This window comes from Heloderma suspectum, chromosome 4 (genome assembly GCF_057233095.1).
Source record: "Heloderma suspectum isolate Gila_16-S chromosome 4, 16-S_ref, whole genome shotgun sequence".
Classification (NCBI taxonomy): domain Eukaryota; kingdom Metazoa; phylum Chordata; class Lepidosauria; order Squamata; family Helodermatidae; genus Heloderma; species Heloderma suspectum.
The window spans coordinates 248,982,443-248,996,073 of NC_139461.1; the positions used below are offsets into that span (position 1 = coordinate 248,982,443).

The 13,631-nt window shown below is 44.1% G+C and overlaps 1 protein-coding gene across 1 annotated transcript in view; it reads right to left on the reverse strand.

Moving 5' to 3' along the window:
• Positions 1 to 13,631, reverse strand: part of PIK3C2B (phosphatidylinositol-4-phosphate 3-kinase catalytic subunit type 2 beta) — a 138,701-nt gene that overhangs the window by 66,596 nt on the left and 58,474 nt on the right. Inside the window, exons 3-5 of the mRNA XM_084853231.1 lie at positions 13,332 to 13,432; positions 12,024 to 12,178; positions 8,831 to 8,951 (exon numbers count right to left, since the gene is read on the reverse strand). Coding sequence (XP_084709357.1) covers positions 8,831 to 8,951; positions 12,024 to 12,178; positions 13,332 to 13,432 — 377 coding nt within the window. The remainder of the gene's footprint in view (positions 1 to 8,830; positions 8,952 to 12,023; positions 12,179 to 13,331; positions 13,433 to 13,631) is intronic.

Sequence of the window (13,631 nt, forward strand, 5' to 3'; positions counted from 1 at the left end):
CTTCCCCTGCATAGTAATTAAGTTTAGAAAACAACCTTTTCCCATTGGTTTGGAATGGTCTAGGGCAGGGTGCAAATTAACTGAAGAATTAATTTAATTTGAGAAGATTTGGATGAGAAAGTAAGGCTGGTTTTGCCTCCTGAGAAATTTAAATACATCCTAGTAATTATGTCTAAATGTGCATATATAGATGCACATAGATGCATATAGATTATGCAGATTTGTACCCTGAATCTTTTAAGTCCTAGCAACACCCTTGGCTGCCACAGAGAAGGTCCTATCCTGTGTTCTCACCAACCTAATCTCTGTTGGTGGTGGGCCATGCAGAAGGACATCCATAGATCTTAAACTACGGGCAGCTTCATATGGGAGGAGGCGCTCTTTCAGATACTTTGCTCCCTGCCCTGTTCTTTGTCCTACAGTAGAGATATGTCTGGCATGTTGAAGTTTTGTGTCTTCTATTTTCAGGACTATAACCTGAATGGAGTAATGGGGTTTTAGCATTTTTAAACCTTTGAAAAGAAGCACCTGTATATATTTACAAAGGAGTTCTGTCCTTATGTATCCTGTGGTTCACTACCCCATGTGACATTCCTGCCTACTATCATTCAAGTCAGCGCATGTAGGACCAGGAACTATTACAGGATAGCAGACTTTTGCCTGACCTCTTGACTTTGAATGGCATTTCCAGCATTTGTTAAATATTTGCTGTGTACCAACACCAGGAATGGATAGTTTAAAAAAAGAAAAGAAAAGCAAGCAATGTCAGTATCAAATGCATATAGCTGGAAGGCAGGCATGTGAAAATTAAGACTGTTAGCTTTCCTTTACAGAAGGGCACTTGTGTTAACAGTTAAAATAAATTGATAGTGCAGGAGAATGGCATTTGAAAAAACCCTCACCTTTGATCTTGCAGATAAGAGTTTAGCTAAGGGCAGAGACAAACAGACATTTGGGAACAGATGTACAAACTTCCAGACTGAATCTAGATCAGGAGCAAACATTTTTTCTTGTTTTCAAAAAGAGCCAGCTGTGCAGAGTCCTGATTGGCTAGCCCTCTTGAGATGCATGATCCCTCTCACCTCCTCACTGGACTGTGCAGAGTGCTGATTGGTTAGCCCTCATGAAGCCTCATTCCTCATACCTCCCCACCAGGCTGTTCAGAGTGCTGATTGGCTGGCCCTTGTGGGAATCATAAAGCCATTCTCCCTCTCACCTAGGCCAGAAGAATATTTCAAGTGTGTGTGTGTGTTTTAAAGATTGGCTTGGGGGGGGGGGAGGAATTAATAAATATTTAAATAGATAAACAGACGAGGTGTTTGAGAAACAAATGGGGTCCAAAAAGCCCAATTCCTTCCCTAAGTATGGGGGAGAGATGAAAATCCATACTGGATTTGTAGCCGGGTATTTGTGTCAATATAGGACTGAGGGTCTACAGGGAGCTACATTTGTCTCAGGCCTAAGTACCATGGAAGTTTATTGGAATTCAACAATATTACAACATTGTAAACTATGGCAGTTAAATCCATTTGTGAGAGTAGAATGTCCTCCATATTTGATCATTTGATATTTACCTATCCTTTGATATTTATAAAATATTTATTTAAAGCTGATAAAGCTGCCAGAATAAGCTGCGAGAATAAATGTGTTAGTCTTTAAGGTGCCACAAGACTCTCTGTTGATTTTTCTGCAATAGACTAACTTGGCTTCCCCTCTGAAAAAAGGAATGCAAGTAATTATTGGCTTTCCAATGTGTTCTCCAATGCTTCTGAAATTATCCTTTAAAAAGGAAATTGAACTGTAGAGCTCAAAAACATTCTGTCACTCAAAATAAAATTCAAATATCCATGGGAAAATTACTATTATGCACAGATTGTGATTTGTTCCTATGAACAAGCTTCTTTCACCCTGCCACAGTAGCTTCCAATATTATTATTTTGATTTTTGTAAAGTGAAGTTACAATTTCAAACCTGCACATGTACACATGTTTAAAAACACAAAAGATAAGAGGGCACTTTCCCTTTTGTTTCTTAGACTGTCATCAGCACACTCAAAAAATGGTGTACGCTGACGCCTTTGTGGTTTGAGAATAAAAGCAATTTGCTAGCTGGCTGCTGAGTCAGCAAGAGAAGCTACACAATTGTTGTAATGCATCAAACCAAAACTGCAGCAAAGTTGTCCTGGAGGAAGCTGTTTGGAAGGAGGGATCAGCAGTTCAGAGTATTATGCGAGGGAACAAAGCCTTGCTTTTTTGCCATATCCTCCCTATGCAACAACTGGGCAGGTTACAGGGTCTCCCTGGATCAAATGATCTCATTTGTGAGTTGACAATGGCACTTCTGTGTCTGTTTGACTGACTGTCATGTGCCAGAACAATAAGATAATTTGGCCATTTGAACTAAGATTGACAGAATGTGGAGAGCACGCACTCTTTTCCTTTGCGTGATAACTTGCCTTTTGGTTTCAGTGCTGTCAGATGGACGTGTTGCTTGAAATGGATCTAACACTCAGGGCTCGATCCAAGTGTATGAGAGGAACCATGGCATGGGACCCTTTACAGCAGGGGTGCAGAAAGCCCGGGGGTCCAATCCAGCCTGCCTCTGGTCCCAATCTGGCCCTCTGGGGTTCCCAAGATGCCCACCCCCCCTTCCCCAACCAGTCATCGTTGGGTGGTTTTCCCCTGCAGTTTTCCTCCCATACTAAAAGGCTGAAACGTCCCTCCTAAGGCTTAGTTGCTGGCAGTAAGAGCTTTAAACTAAAATATACTGGTATTTTTTTGGTATTTGGGGCCCTGCTGCTTTTGCCTTTGGTCTCACCTTCTTTTGCTTTCAGCCCTACCTACTACTAGAATGCGGCCCCCGAAAAACTTCTCCAAAACGGAATTCACCCCCCTGCCCTAGAACAACCATTCCCAACTTGGTGCCCTCCAGATATTTTGGACTTCAGTTCCTATCAACCCCATCCAGCAGGGCCAATGGTCCGAAATGCTGGGAGTTGTAGTCCAAAAGATCTGGAAGGCAACAGGTTGAGGAAAGCTGCTCTAGAGTAGCTCCCCTCCCTGCTGCCCCCATGACAATGGATGGCTCCTCTCCTTCTCTTCCTTCTTTTTATTTGTGCACCAATGCAGGAGAGAACAGACAGACTTACCAATGCCAGAAGAGGATGGCAGCAGAACTCCTCCAGTGAGTGCCAAACAGCTGCCACAATGCACACAGTCACTACGGGACATTATGGGCAGTTATAATGGCCCACACACCCACCCCATGCTCAACACGGGACTGGAAAAGGGGCCCCAGAGGCCTTTTGGCAGCTGCCTGGGTTTGCCACTTGCTGCTGTCAGCCTTGCTAACCCTCCCCCTGGTTGTGAGAACAGAATTAAAGCCTGGCTTTTCAGAAAAGGAGTTTGACACGCTTGTTCAGGGAAGGGTCCAGGGAGGAAGCTTTAGTGCAAGGGTAAAAAAATAAAGAAATGATTGCTCTCCAAAGACCTTTTGAGAGCGTTGTTGAGATTGAGCAGGGAGTCCGCACACCAGCTCATTAGAGAGATTTCCATTTGGATGGCAGGGCAGCGAGTAGCACTGTTGCTCTCTTCATCTGGTACTCCGTGTCCTGCCAAGGAGGTGGATATACAACAGGGCAGAGAAGGGGCAGGTCATCTCATTTCAATCATCTGCATGCCAAACACAGTGCATGAGCAGTTTTCCCAGCATATACACATGTTTGGACAGATATGTCCTACATCCTAAAAACCGCCACAGGACTCAGGAGCTTGCAGTTCGATTTGTATGAACGTAGCATTTTGAAACCACAGATTATTGTGCTAAGCCTTCAGAACAGATGCAGTAAAAGACAGATTCTATGCTACAATGCTAGGTTTTAAGAAGGCAGAATCCATAACATTTCTTCTCATTTGACGGCAGGCATAAGGCAGGAATGATTCTGCAAGACTGTCTTTATAGGACAGTGGGGGTGGGACTGGGAGTGAACAGTGCCTCTCTACCAGGGATGTTTCTAGGGGGAGGCAAAGTGGGTGGTCGCCTAGGACGCCAAGAGATCCAGGGCTCCAAACGACCCCCAGACAGGCAGCAGCAACAGTGGCCGGGCAGGGCTTGGCACGCCATAAAGGAAAGCGCTCTGGGAAACTTCAGCTGGTCCAAAACAGAGCAGCAAGATTATTAACTGGCCAACGAGACCACATTACGCCAGTACTTTTCCAGCTGCACTGGCTGCCAGTCCATTTCCAGGCCCGATTCAAAGTGCTGGTATTAACATTCAAAGCCCTTAACGGCTTGGGGCTGGGTTATCTGAAGGATCGCCTCCTCCCATATGTGCTTGCCTGGACCTTAAGATCATCCTCAGCAGCCCTTCTCCGTGAGCCCCTGCCAAAGGAAGTGAGGTGGGTGGCTACTAGGCGGAGGGCTTTTTCTGCTGTGGCACCCCAGCTGTGGAATGAGCTCCCTAGAGAGGTTTGCCTGGCACCTATGTTGTACTCCTTCCAGTGCCAGGTGAAGACCTTTTTATTCTTCCAGTATTTTAGCATTTTATCTTTCTAGTCTTTTAGCTCTGGTGTTTTAAATCTGTATTTTAAATCTTTGCATTGCTGATAGGGTTCACTCTGGTTATACTGTTATTCTGTGGTTTTAAGCTTTCATATTTTATATTGTTTTATGCTGCACTTTTGGGGACCGCGGTGGCTTAGTGGTTAAGATGCTGAACTGCAGACCGGAAGGTCGGCAGGACAGCAGTTCGAGACCCGAGTGCCGCGTGACAGAGTGAGCTCCCATCTTCGGTCCTAGCTCCTGCCAACCTAGCAGTTCGAAAGCAAGAAATTGTAAGTAGATAAATAGGTACCGCTTCGGCGGGAAAGGTAACAGCGCTCCGTGCACCTTGGTGTTCAGTCATGCCGGCCACATGACCACGGAAGCGTCTTCGGACAGCGCTGGCTCTTCGGCTTAGAAACGGGATGAGCACTGTACCCTAGAGTCGGACACGACTGGTTGGGGACACCTTTACCACCTTTATGCTGCACTTTGTGGTTTTAATTTTTGTGAACCATCCAGAAAGCTTCAGCTATTGGGTGGTATATCAATCAATCAATCAATCAATCAGCACTGCATTGGCCAGTCCAGGCTGTAGCTATGTGCCATTTTAAATCACAACATCACAAACCCAGTGTGTGAAGCAGCAAACTGAACCAATCAGCTCGCTAGCTTTGTGGGGTGCTCAGCCAATGAGGCACTGAAGTAGTTAGAGGCTCTACGAACCCATTTTATTCAGGAATGAGTAGTGGTAGTGCTGGGGGGGGGGCAAAATTGTGCCTCGCCTAGGGCACCAAAGTAACTTGAGACAGCTCTGCTCTCTTCACACCAACAAAACCCACCCTGTTCCCAAGCACTACAGACAGTAACTTAGGCTGTACTTCCCTTGCACTAAACCCTGCAGAAAATCTCAGCCTTTCAGGTCTTCTGAGAAGCCACAACTATGTCTGTTAACTTAGAATGGCTGTCTTCACTGCCCCTGTGGGACTGGCACAGCTTGTATTTTGCATTCGATGTGATACTTAGGAGGCAAGTATCATGAGGGTTTTTGACAGGGATCAGGAAACAGACGTCATTGCTCAAACCATATCATGGCTAGATCTCAATATCGTTTACATGAGGGTGAGCCAGAAAGCTTTGGCCATCTGGGAGTACAGGAGCAGTCTCTAGGCAGGGGAGGACCCAGGAGAATGAAGCAGGAACCTAGCTGTGCAGGAGACTGAGAAGAAAAGTGAAAGCTTGAGTAAGGGCAGCGCAGGAGTCTGGTGTGGCTAGGGAGGCATTATGTGCAGGACCCAATAATCATTTTAATTACAGTAGTTGGAATTAAACTGAGCTGTCCATGGTCCCAATTCAGCCCATTAGTCATCAGACCACTGGGAAGCTGCCTGCCTCCCAAGATTAGATAAACATCATGGCAAGGGGGAGGCCAACCTGGTCCCATACATCAGCCAGAGAAAGAACTGCTGCGCGGAGCTTGTGTCACCCTTCCCTGCCAGAAAGAACACCTATAAGAACTTTGAAACTAAGAACTGGTGCCTGAGTTTTGCTCCCCACCCCCCAATCTCTTTTCTTTTTGTGTCATGTCTTTTGCACTGTACACCTAAGGGCAGGCACAGTCATATCATTAATCTCTGTAAGCCACTCCGGCAGCCTTTTTTTGGCTGAAGAGCAGGGTAAAAATGCTGTAAATAAATAAAACAATAAATAAACAAACAATCTGTTCCTCCATCAGCAGCAAGGAGATGGTCACATCTCGGCAGACGTTTTCAACCTTCAAATTCCCCCCCCCCCCGCCCTATGATATAGACTGCAACCTTTTCCTTTCCATAAATATGGTGCCAGATCCTTTTGGAAGGACAACAAAACAGGAGGCGCCTGTGGGTTCTAAGGTTGGCAGTATAACTTTGTCTCAATCTCATACAAGTGTCTTGGTTCTGTTTTTAGTTAAGGCATGTTACATAAAAAGAAGAGAGGTTTTTCTGCTGATGGCAACATCGCCATTCAAAAATAATTTTTTAAATCGTAAAAAGCAAATAAGAAATATTGCAACAGCTCCTACTAGTTCTCTGGCTTCAAGTCTAGGACATTCTTCCATCAATTGCCCCTGCAGTGGCTGGCCTCATTCTCTCTACAGGCAGCCATTTCCTAGAATCCATTGCAACCACAGGAGATTTGCTCTACACACGGTGCATGCTGAAAGGTGTTAAGGGATCTAGCAGTGCCAAAAGGGATATACTTAGATCCCTGAGCTGTTTAGACACTTACTGTCTCAGAGAAAGTCAGACTGTGGTTTAAGCCACTTTGCTCACTGCCAAGGCTAAAAAAGAGCAGGAAATCACCTCAAGACTTTCAAAAACTTTCATAGTTATTCATGTGTAAATACCAGAATCAGTCTGGGAGGTTTTCTCCCTTGATTTGGCTATCAATGCACACGCTCTTCATCTTTCTCTCTTTTTTTCTTTCTTTCTCTCTCACACACACATTCAGTGGTTCTTTGCAGAGGTTTCTGTGGTTTTAAAGCCTGTTCACTAACGAGCCAGTCCCAGTAATAATCAGTTTGCACTTGCCAGCTTGCATTCCCAGTCGCTGTAACTGGACCACAAGCTCTGAAGTTCAAAACTACAAAGCTGCTCTCAGTGTACCCATGCATCAATGAGTAATTTGTTTGGTGGAAATGCAGCGCACCGTGGTCAAGATGGGCAGGTCAAGCGGTCTAAATGCTTCCAGTCAGTTGGCTGACAGTCAAAGCCAATGGGCATGGTTTATTGCTTTTTCTCCTGAAAGCAGAAGGTGCCTTCATTATTTCTCCAGGGGAGACTTCATCTACCCAAAGTGCACTGTTCCAAAGAGAAGGAAAAAGGAGGCAAAATGATGGGACAAGCACCTATGGGAAGGAGATGAGATATTCGCCTCACTGGTTTCAACACACTGCTGCTTGCTAGAACCAGAATCATGCATGAAGGGGATACAACACCTCTCCATCTAGTTCCACATCATAAAATGCACCAGCATTAATTGTCCATCCTCTTGGCAGCCCTTGGAGAGAGAATCGTGGCAGTAAAGCACGCTTGCCTTCCAAACATCATCCATTTAGGGCAGCATGGAGCTACAAGGGATGCATTAGACATCCACATTTGAGAGCATATCTCTACATGCTCTACTTATGGCATTCTGTCAAATTTCAGAGCACAAGTTGAAGGCAATTTAAAAAAAAACCCAGGGAACTCATTTGTCAAGTTACTAAGCATCGTCACCATCTGAAGAGCTTTAGTTGGCAGCATCCTCACTCTTGAAGAAACTCTTCCACTAAATGTGAATTTCAAGGCATACGCAGTCAATGAGATTTAGTCATATCTTCCATGGCCAAAGAAGGCTTCCGTTGGGGCTGTCTTGGCAAGACAATCTCAATGATTTAAGGAATTAGGAATTAATCGACTCACATGGGCCCAACCATGCTCCTAGCAGGTGCTAAATTTTTTCCATTTATTCAGTCACATCACTGCCTTTGGGAAGGTGTGTACCTTGTGTGCCAAGCAATGATCAAACCAGTGGAAATGTTATACACAGCAAACGAGTGAAGTCACAGAAGTATTCAGAATAGAGGCTGGGTAATTGTGATTAATGCCATCTTGACAGACACAGCAGGGACTGACCCACTGACTGATTGGTTTAAAAAATGTGTACTTCACCTTTCCTGCCAGTTCAGGGCAGTGTTTTAGTATTTGTGGGAGGTAAAAGGGGGAGAAGGAAGTCTACCATACAGCCTAACACAGCCTCTCCCAACCTGGCATTCTCCTGATGTGTTGGACTACAACTCTGATCATCTTCAGCCAGCATGGCCATTGGCTGTCTGGGCATGATGGGAGTTGTAGTCTAACACATCTGGCAGGCACTAGATTGGAGGAGACTGGTTTAACACAACTTTCTGTGAGGTTGTAAATGACATATCCTTTGCAGATCAGAGGAAGGTCTACAAAACACATTCAAGGGGCTCAAGGAAATGTGGAAAGAGCTTTTAAACAGATGTGATACAAAAGGTAAAGATTTAGGGTTCTTGGGGTAGCTCTCTATATGCACTCCACCCTCCAACAGCAGGGTCTTTCATTCTCCAACACACGAGACCATGTGGTTTAGAAAGGCAAAAAACCAGACAGACTGTCTAACAGCACAATCCTATACATTTCTACTCAGAAATAGGTCCCACTGAGTTCAATGGGACTTACTTCTAGGTAAGTGGGTCTCAGATTGCAACCTAAACTTTTTTTACAGGCATTACCCACTCACTCACTTTTGCAGGAATTCCTCCAGCCCACACAGTTTGAGAACAAAGTCATCCACATCGATGTCATGCAATTCATCATGAGTGTAACACAGTGTCTGGTAGATGAGCAAGTCCACCGTTGAGGAACCTATGAGGAGGGGAGAAACCGGACACAGCATGATGAGTCTCAAGACAAAATTCCCTGGAATTCTCCATCCCGACCCTTTCCATTCCCTAATCATGAAAAAGTCATGCTGTCTCCACTGTTCTCTCAGACCCTGTTTATATATCCCTTCCCATCACAGCAAGGCAAAACATTGTCAACAAACAGTACAGCCACTAGTACTTAAAGCTTAGTGGAAACTTAGTGGAAACTGCCATGGTGGATGGGCAGAGCTAAAATGAGGGCTCCGACCTCGGAAAAACAACTCCTGATGGAGTTCTGTCTACAGCCTCAGAGGAATTTTCCCACACAGTCCTATGGCCTCTGGGGATGCTGCCTAGGGACCACAGGATTGCTCTCTAGGAAATAGTTGCCATGTTACATGATGGGATTGAAGGGGAATCCGTGGCAGTTGAAGACAACTGCCCTAGAAAAAAAATCAACTTACTCTCTTTGCTAACCACAGAGTTCATCTGAGCTAGTCTTATCAGAAAACCTATGTGGAATGGCTAATTTGATTCCTAGAGTAAGAAGGGAATAAAAGGGTGTCTGGTCCAGGACCCTGCTGCAAATCTACAAGGGAATCCCTCTGACAGTGGCACACCCTCCCACTTCCACCGCCACCAGCCATTAACATGCACCATCTAGAGCACGGTGTGCCACAGTCAAGAGGCAGATGCCCAGCAGTGCCAGCAAATAACTCCAGCGGACTAAAGTAAGGCAGTGAAGCCACACACTACAAGGAGACCAGATGGGCCTAGGGAAGTTGACCTGATCAATATGGAGTAATTGTCTATTCAAGTCCATCGGAGTTGCCATTTTGTATCCATCAAGGAGTAAAATACTTCTATTGGCCAGTAACATGGAAGAAGTGTATCTTCACCTTAACGAAAGGGTTAGTTGACTTCCATAGTCAAAGTATGGAATTCGCTACCACAAGGTGTAGTAATGGCCACCAACTTGAATGGCTTTAAAAGGGGATTGGACAAATTCATGGAGGATAAGGCTATCAATGGCTACTAGTCCTGATGGCTATATGCTATCTCCAGGATCAGAGACAGTACGCCTATATACACCAGTTGCTATGTACACTCATGTCCTACTTGTTGGCTTCCCACAGGCAGATGGTTGGCCACTGTATAAACAGAATGCTGGACTAGATGGAGCCTTGGTCTGATTCAGCATGGCTCTTCTTATGTTCTTATGATTTCAGCTTACACTGTGACATCTCATGTTACTGCCACTCTCCTCTGCATCTAGAATTTGGATTGGTCCATCATAAAGTGCAGAGAAGGAAATAGAGCTTCTGAAAATAATGAAACACAGGATTTCCTATTTTCATTGAATTAATCTTCATGTTTACACTGAGAACAAGAAATCTAACTTTCTCAATTGGGTTTGTTCAGCTATTTAACAAGGTCAAGCTGAACCAATTGTACAAATCTTGGTTTCATTAAACAAATGAAATACATGAATAAAACACTGTTCAAATGAGATAAAGGTCACTGTTTATGACACCTGGATGGACAACTGTCAGTCCATCATATAAGGCTATATAAACATGAAAATAGAAGTATTGAACAAACACCAAGATAATAAACTTCAAATAATGAATTTAATATTGAACGTAAAATTAAAAAGACTACCTATGGACAAGTTCACAGATGCTGCCCAGCACTTTCAAATGAAGTTTAATGTGTAACTATGAAGGGATACACAGAAAATGCAAGTCTGAGTTTCTTTCTATTGCGTGTTCTGGTGACGCCTATGCATCTATATGGATAACAAAAATATCTAGACATAAAAAGTGAAATTCTATTAAAACGGAGGGTTGCCAGAGTGTGGAAATACCTCAAATATGCCTAGTGAGTGGGACATGCATGTTCTCCTTAAATATAATTGTCCCTCGGGCAGAGCAATCCTATGGGACAGAGAGAGGGACAAACTGAGGTGGAGAACTGCTTTTTCCTATATCCTGACATATTGCACCGTTAGGGCAGAAGGTGGAAGGGACAGCATTTTTCCTTCCTTGATCTCTTATGGCCATGTTTTCTTTCTGTTTTAAACTGATCCCTTCCATTGCTTCCAGTGGGAAAGAAATAAAGGACACCAGCTCTAGCTGGTGTACTCCCCCACTCCGCGTTCAGGGGGAGGGGTTACTGAAACAGCTGGATCTAGTTCTTGTGGTTCCAAAGCCCCTCCTAGAATGCCCCAGCATGCCTCCTTTTTGTGTTCTTTGATGTCAGAGAATCACCAGCTGTGGACCTTCCCACAGCCTTGTGCGGGGAGGCTTATGAAGCTGGATCTCACTCTCTGAAAGCAGACCTGTTTCTCCACCCTTGGAGAGAGAGATCCAAAAAGCCCAGTGGCCCCAGAGATCATAGGATGATAGACCTAAATGGGCTTTTTTTTAACATGTTTGAAAAAACAACAACAGCAACTGGACCAATTCATTCCAATACAACAGCAGTAGGATAGCACATCCCCGTAATGGAACATGCATGTTGTTGCAGCGGGCGGCATGCTGCTTTAAAAACAACAGGGAGGATTTGCATTTCTGTGCATATTTTTTAAAAAAATTAATTTCAAAATATCTTAAGAAATAAGATCAAATCAGGAGGGGTGAGGAGGCTGGCAGGTGCCAAGAAACGTGTCTGTGGACATATTGGTGCCTGTGGCCACCACGTTGGAAACCTGTCCCTAACCCAACAAAAATCACCTAACTGAAGCTCTTATTTGTATTTACACATAACTAAGGGTGCAAACCAGCATGGCTGGATGGGCCATGCTGGGGGTTGTTGGCCTTTTCTCTGTCTAAACATGCACAGGATTGTGCCCTAACCCGGTGCACAGTAAAGTGTGTTCCTGAAATTTAAGTTGCGTCTAGTTTGGTCCCGACTGCATTTTCCAGAAGAGACTACAGCACTGTTCTCTACTTCAACTGACAACAGTACATTCATTGCAGTGAAGTGGAACGCATATCCCCTCCATTGCTGGGAAGAGGAATGCAAACTGGTATGAGCTGAAGGGGCTTTTCAGTTCAAACCAACAACTTACAGTCACAAGTGAAGGTGAGAGGTTCCTGTAGGCTGTCATAAACCACGGTCACTTTTAAGCTAACTCCGTGGCCAAGGTGTTCAGGGCTGAGGTTGACAGCACTCCAGACATAACCAGTAAGAGAGTAATCCTTGGTACTGTAGCCAGATCTCAATCTGTGGACAAAACAGGATGGGTACAATTAGTTTCCATCACCATCTCATGCCCATTCCCTCTAGTGTCTTATAGGATCTCCTCTTTTCCCTTTATGTATTTATTTTAATTGAGGAAAAATTCATTTATTATTTTTAAATTAAAAGTATTTGTACTTGATCTCCTTGTCTACTCCCCCTTTTGAAATCCATACCACTGTATAAAGCCTTTGAGATGCTAACATTGTTTTCCCATTTGCACAAAGATCTCATTTGATCTTCTCTAACAGACACAATTCTGCATTCATACCTAATCTAAGAGTCCTATTTAAATGGACTTTGTATTTTGTAACCACTTTGTGAGATGCCTATCAAATGGAAGGAATCATCTGACTTCCCCACAAGTCTTGCACTATCTCAGTTGTGTTCCAGATAGTTGGCGTGTTGGTTGTTGCTAACCTAGACTTGGTCTAACTCTAGACATGCTGAAGAAGAATGCCAAAGGATCAAGGGAAAAGGAAAATATCATTTACATTTCAAAAGCAAGGAATTTTTCTAATGTGTGCCTTGCCTTGCATGGGGAAAGAGAATCAAGGGGAAGGGGAAGGATTCTACTGGCTGCATATCAGAGAGATTGGCTTGACTTTCCTCTTAAGAACAGTTAACCCTTAGCCAGACCAACAGACTGAAACTCTGTGCCAATTTGAAGTATTTCTACAATTCACTACATTGTCCTTGTGACATTCCTCAATACTTTTGCTTACAAACCTGGGAGGAACACCTCCTCCACCTTCTGTTGTTGCTGCTTTACTGTGAGCCATGGCAGGAATTACAATCCTAAACAGATTGATTCTCATCCCATCTATTGCAAGTATAGGCCCTTTCCACTGGAGCTATTGCTTAAACACAATGCAACATAAATTCCAGTGACAAAGAGGATTTTTCTCCAGTCACCAAGGATTAAACAGCAATACTAATTAATTACTCAAGGCAGTTGGGCATATACATATAGATACATACACAAACACATATACATTCTCTCTCTCTCTCTCTCTCTCTCTCTCTCTCAATCTCTCAATCTCTCTCTCTCTCTCAGGTTCCCAGGGAAATTTCACCCAATGGAAAGCCTTGGAAGTATGTCTTGATGAGTCATTTTTTAGCCTAGGCTAGTACTTACACATCCAGCATATGGCAGAAGGCTGCAACCTCTTCATCCTTCTCCTCTGAAACCTCAAACAGCTCATAGCCATTGGCCACAGGATGATGTCGAGAAGTGGCCTGATACCAAAGAAAGCATGGAAATGAAGACAACACTGTCAGTGAATTCAAGTTCCACTGCGTCCCATGTATTGGGTAGTCTAAACTGTTTATTTGAGTCCCATGTATATGGTTGGATCTCAACAAGTACAAGTGAAGTTCTGCTCTTGGAACAGGGGTTTTCCCCCATTCTTCTTCCATACTGTAATGCAGGGGTGTT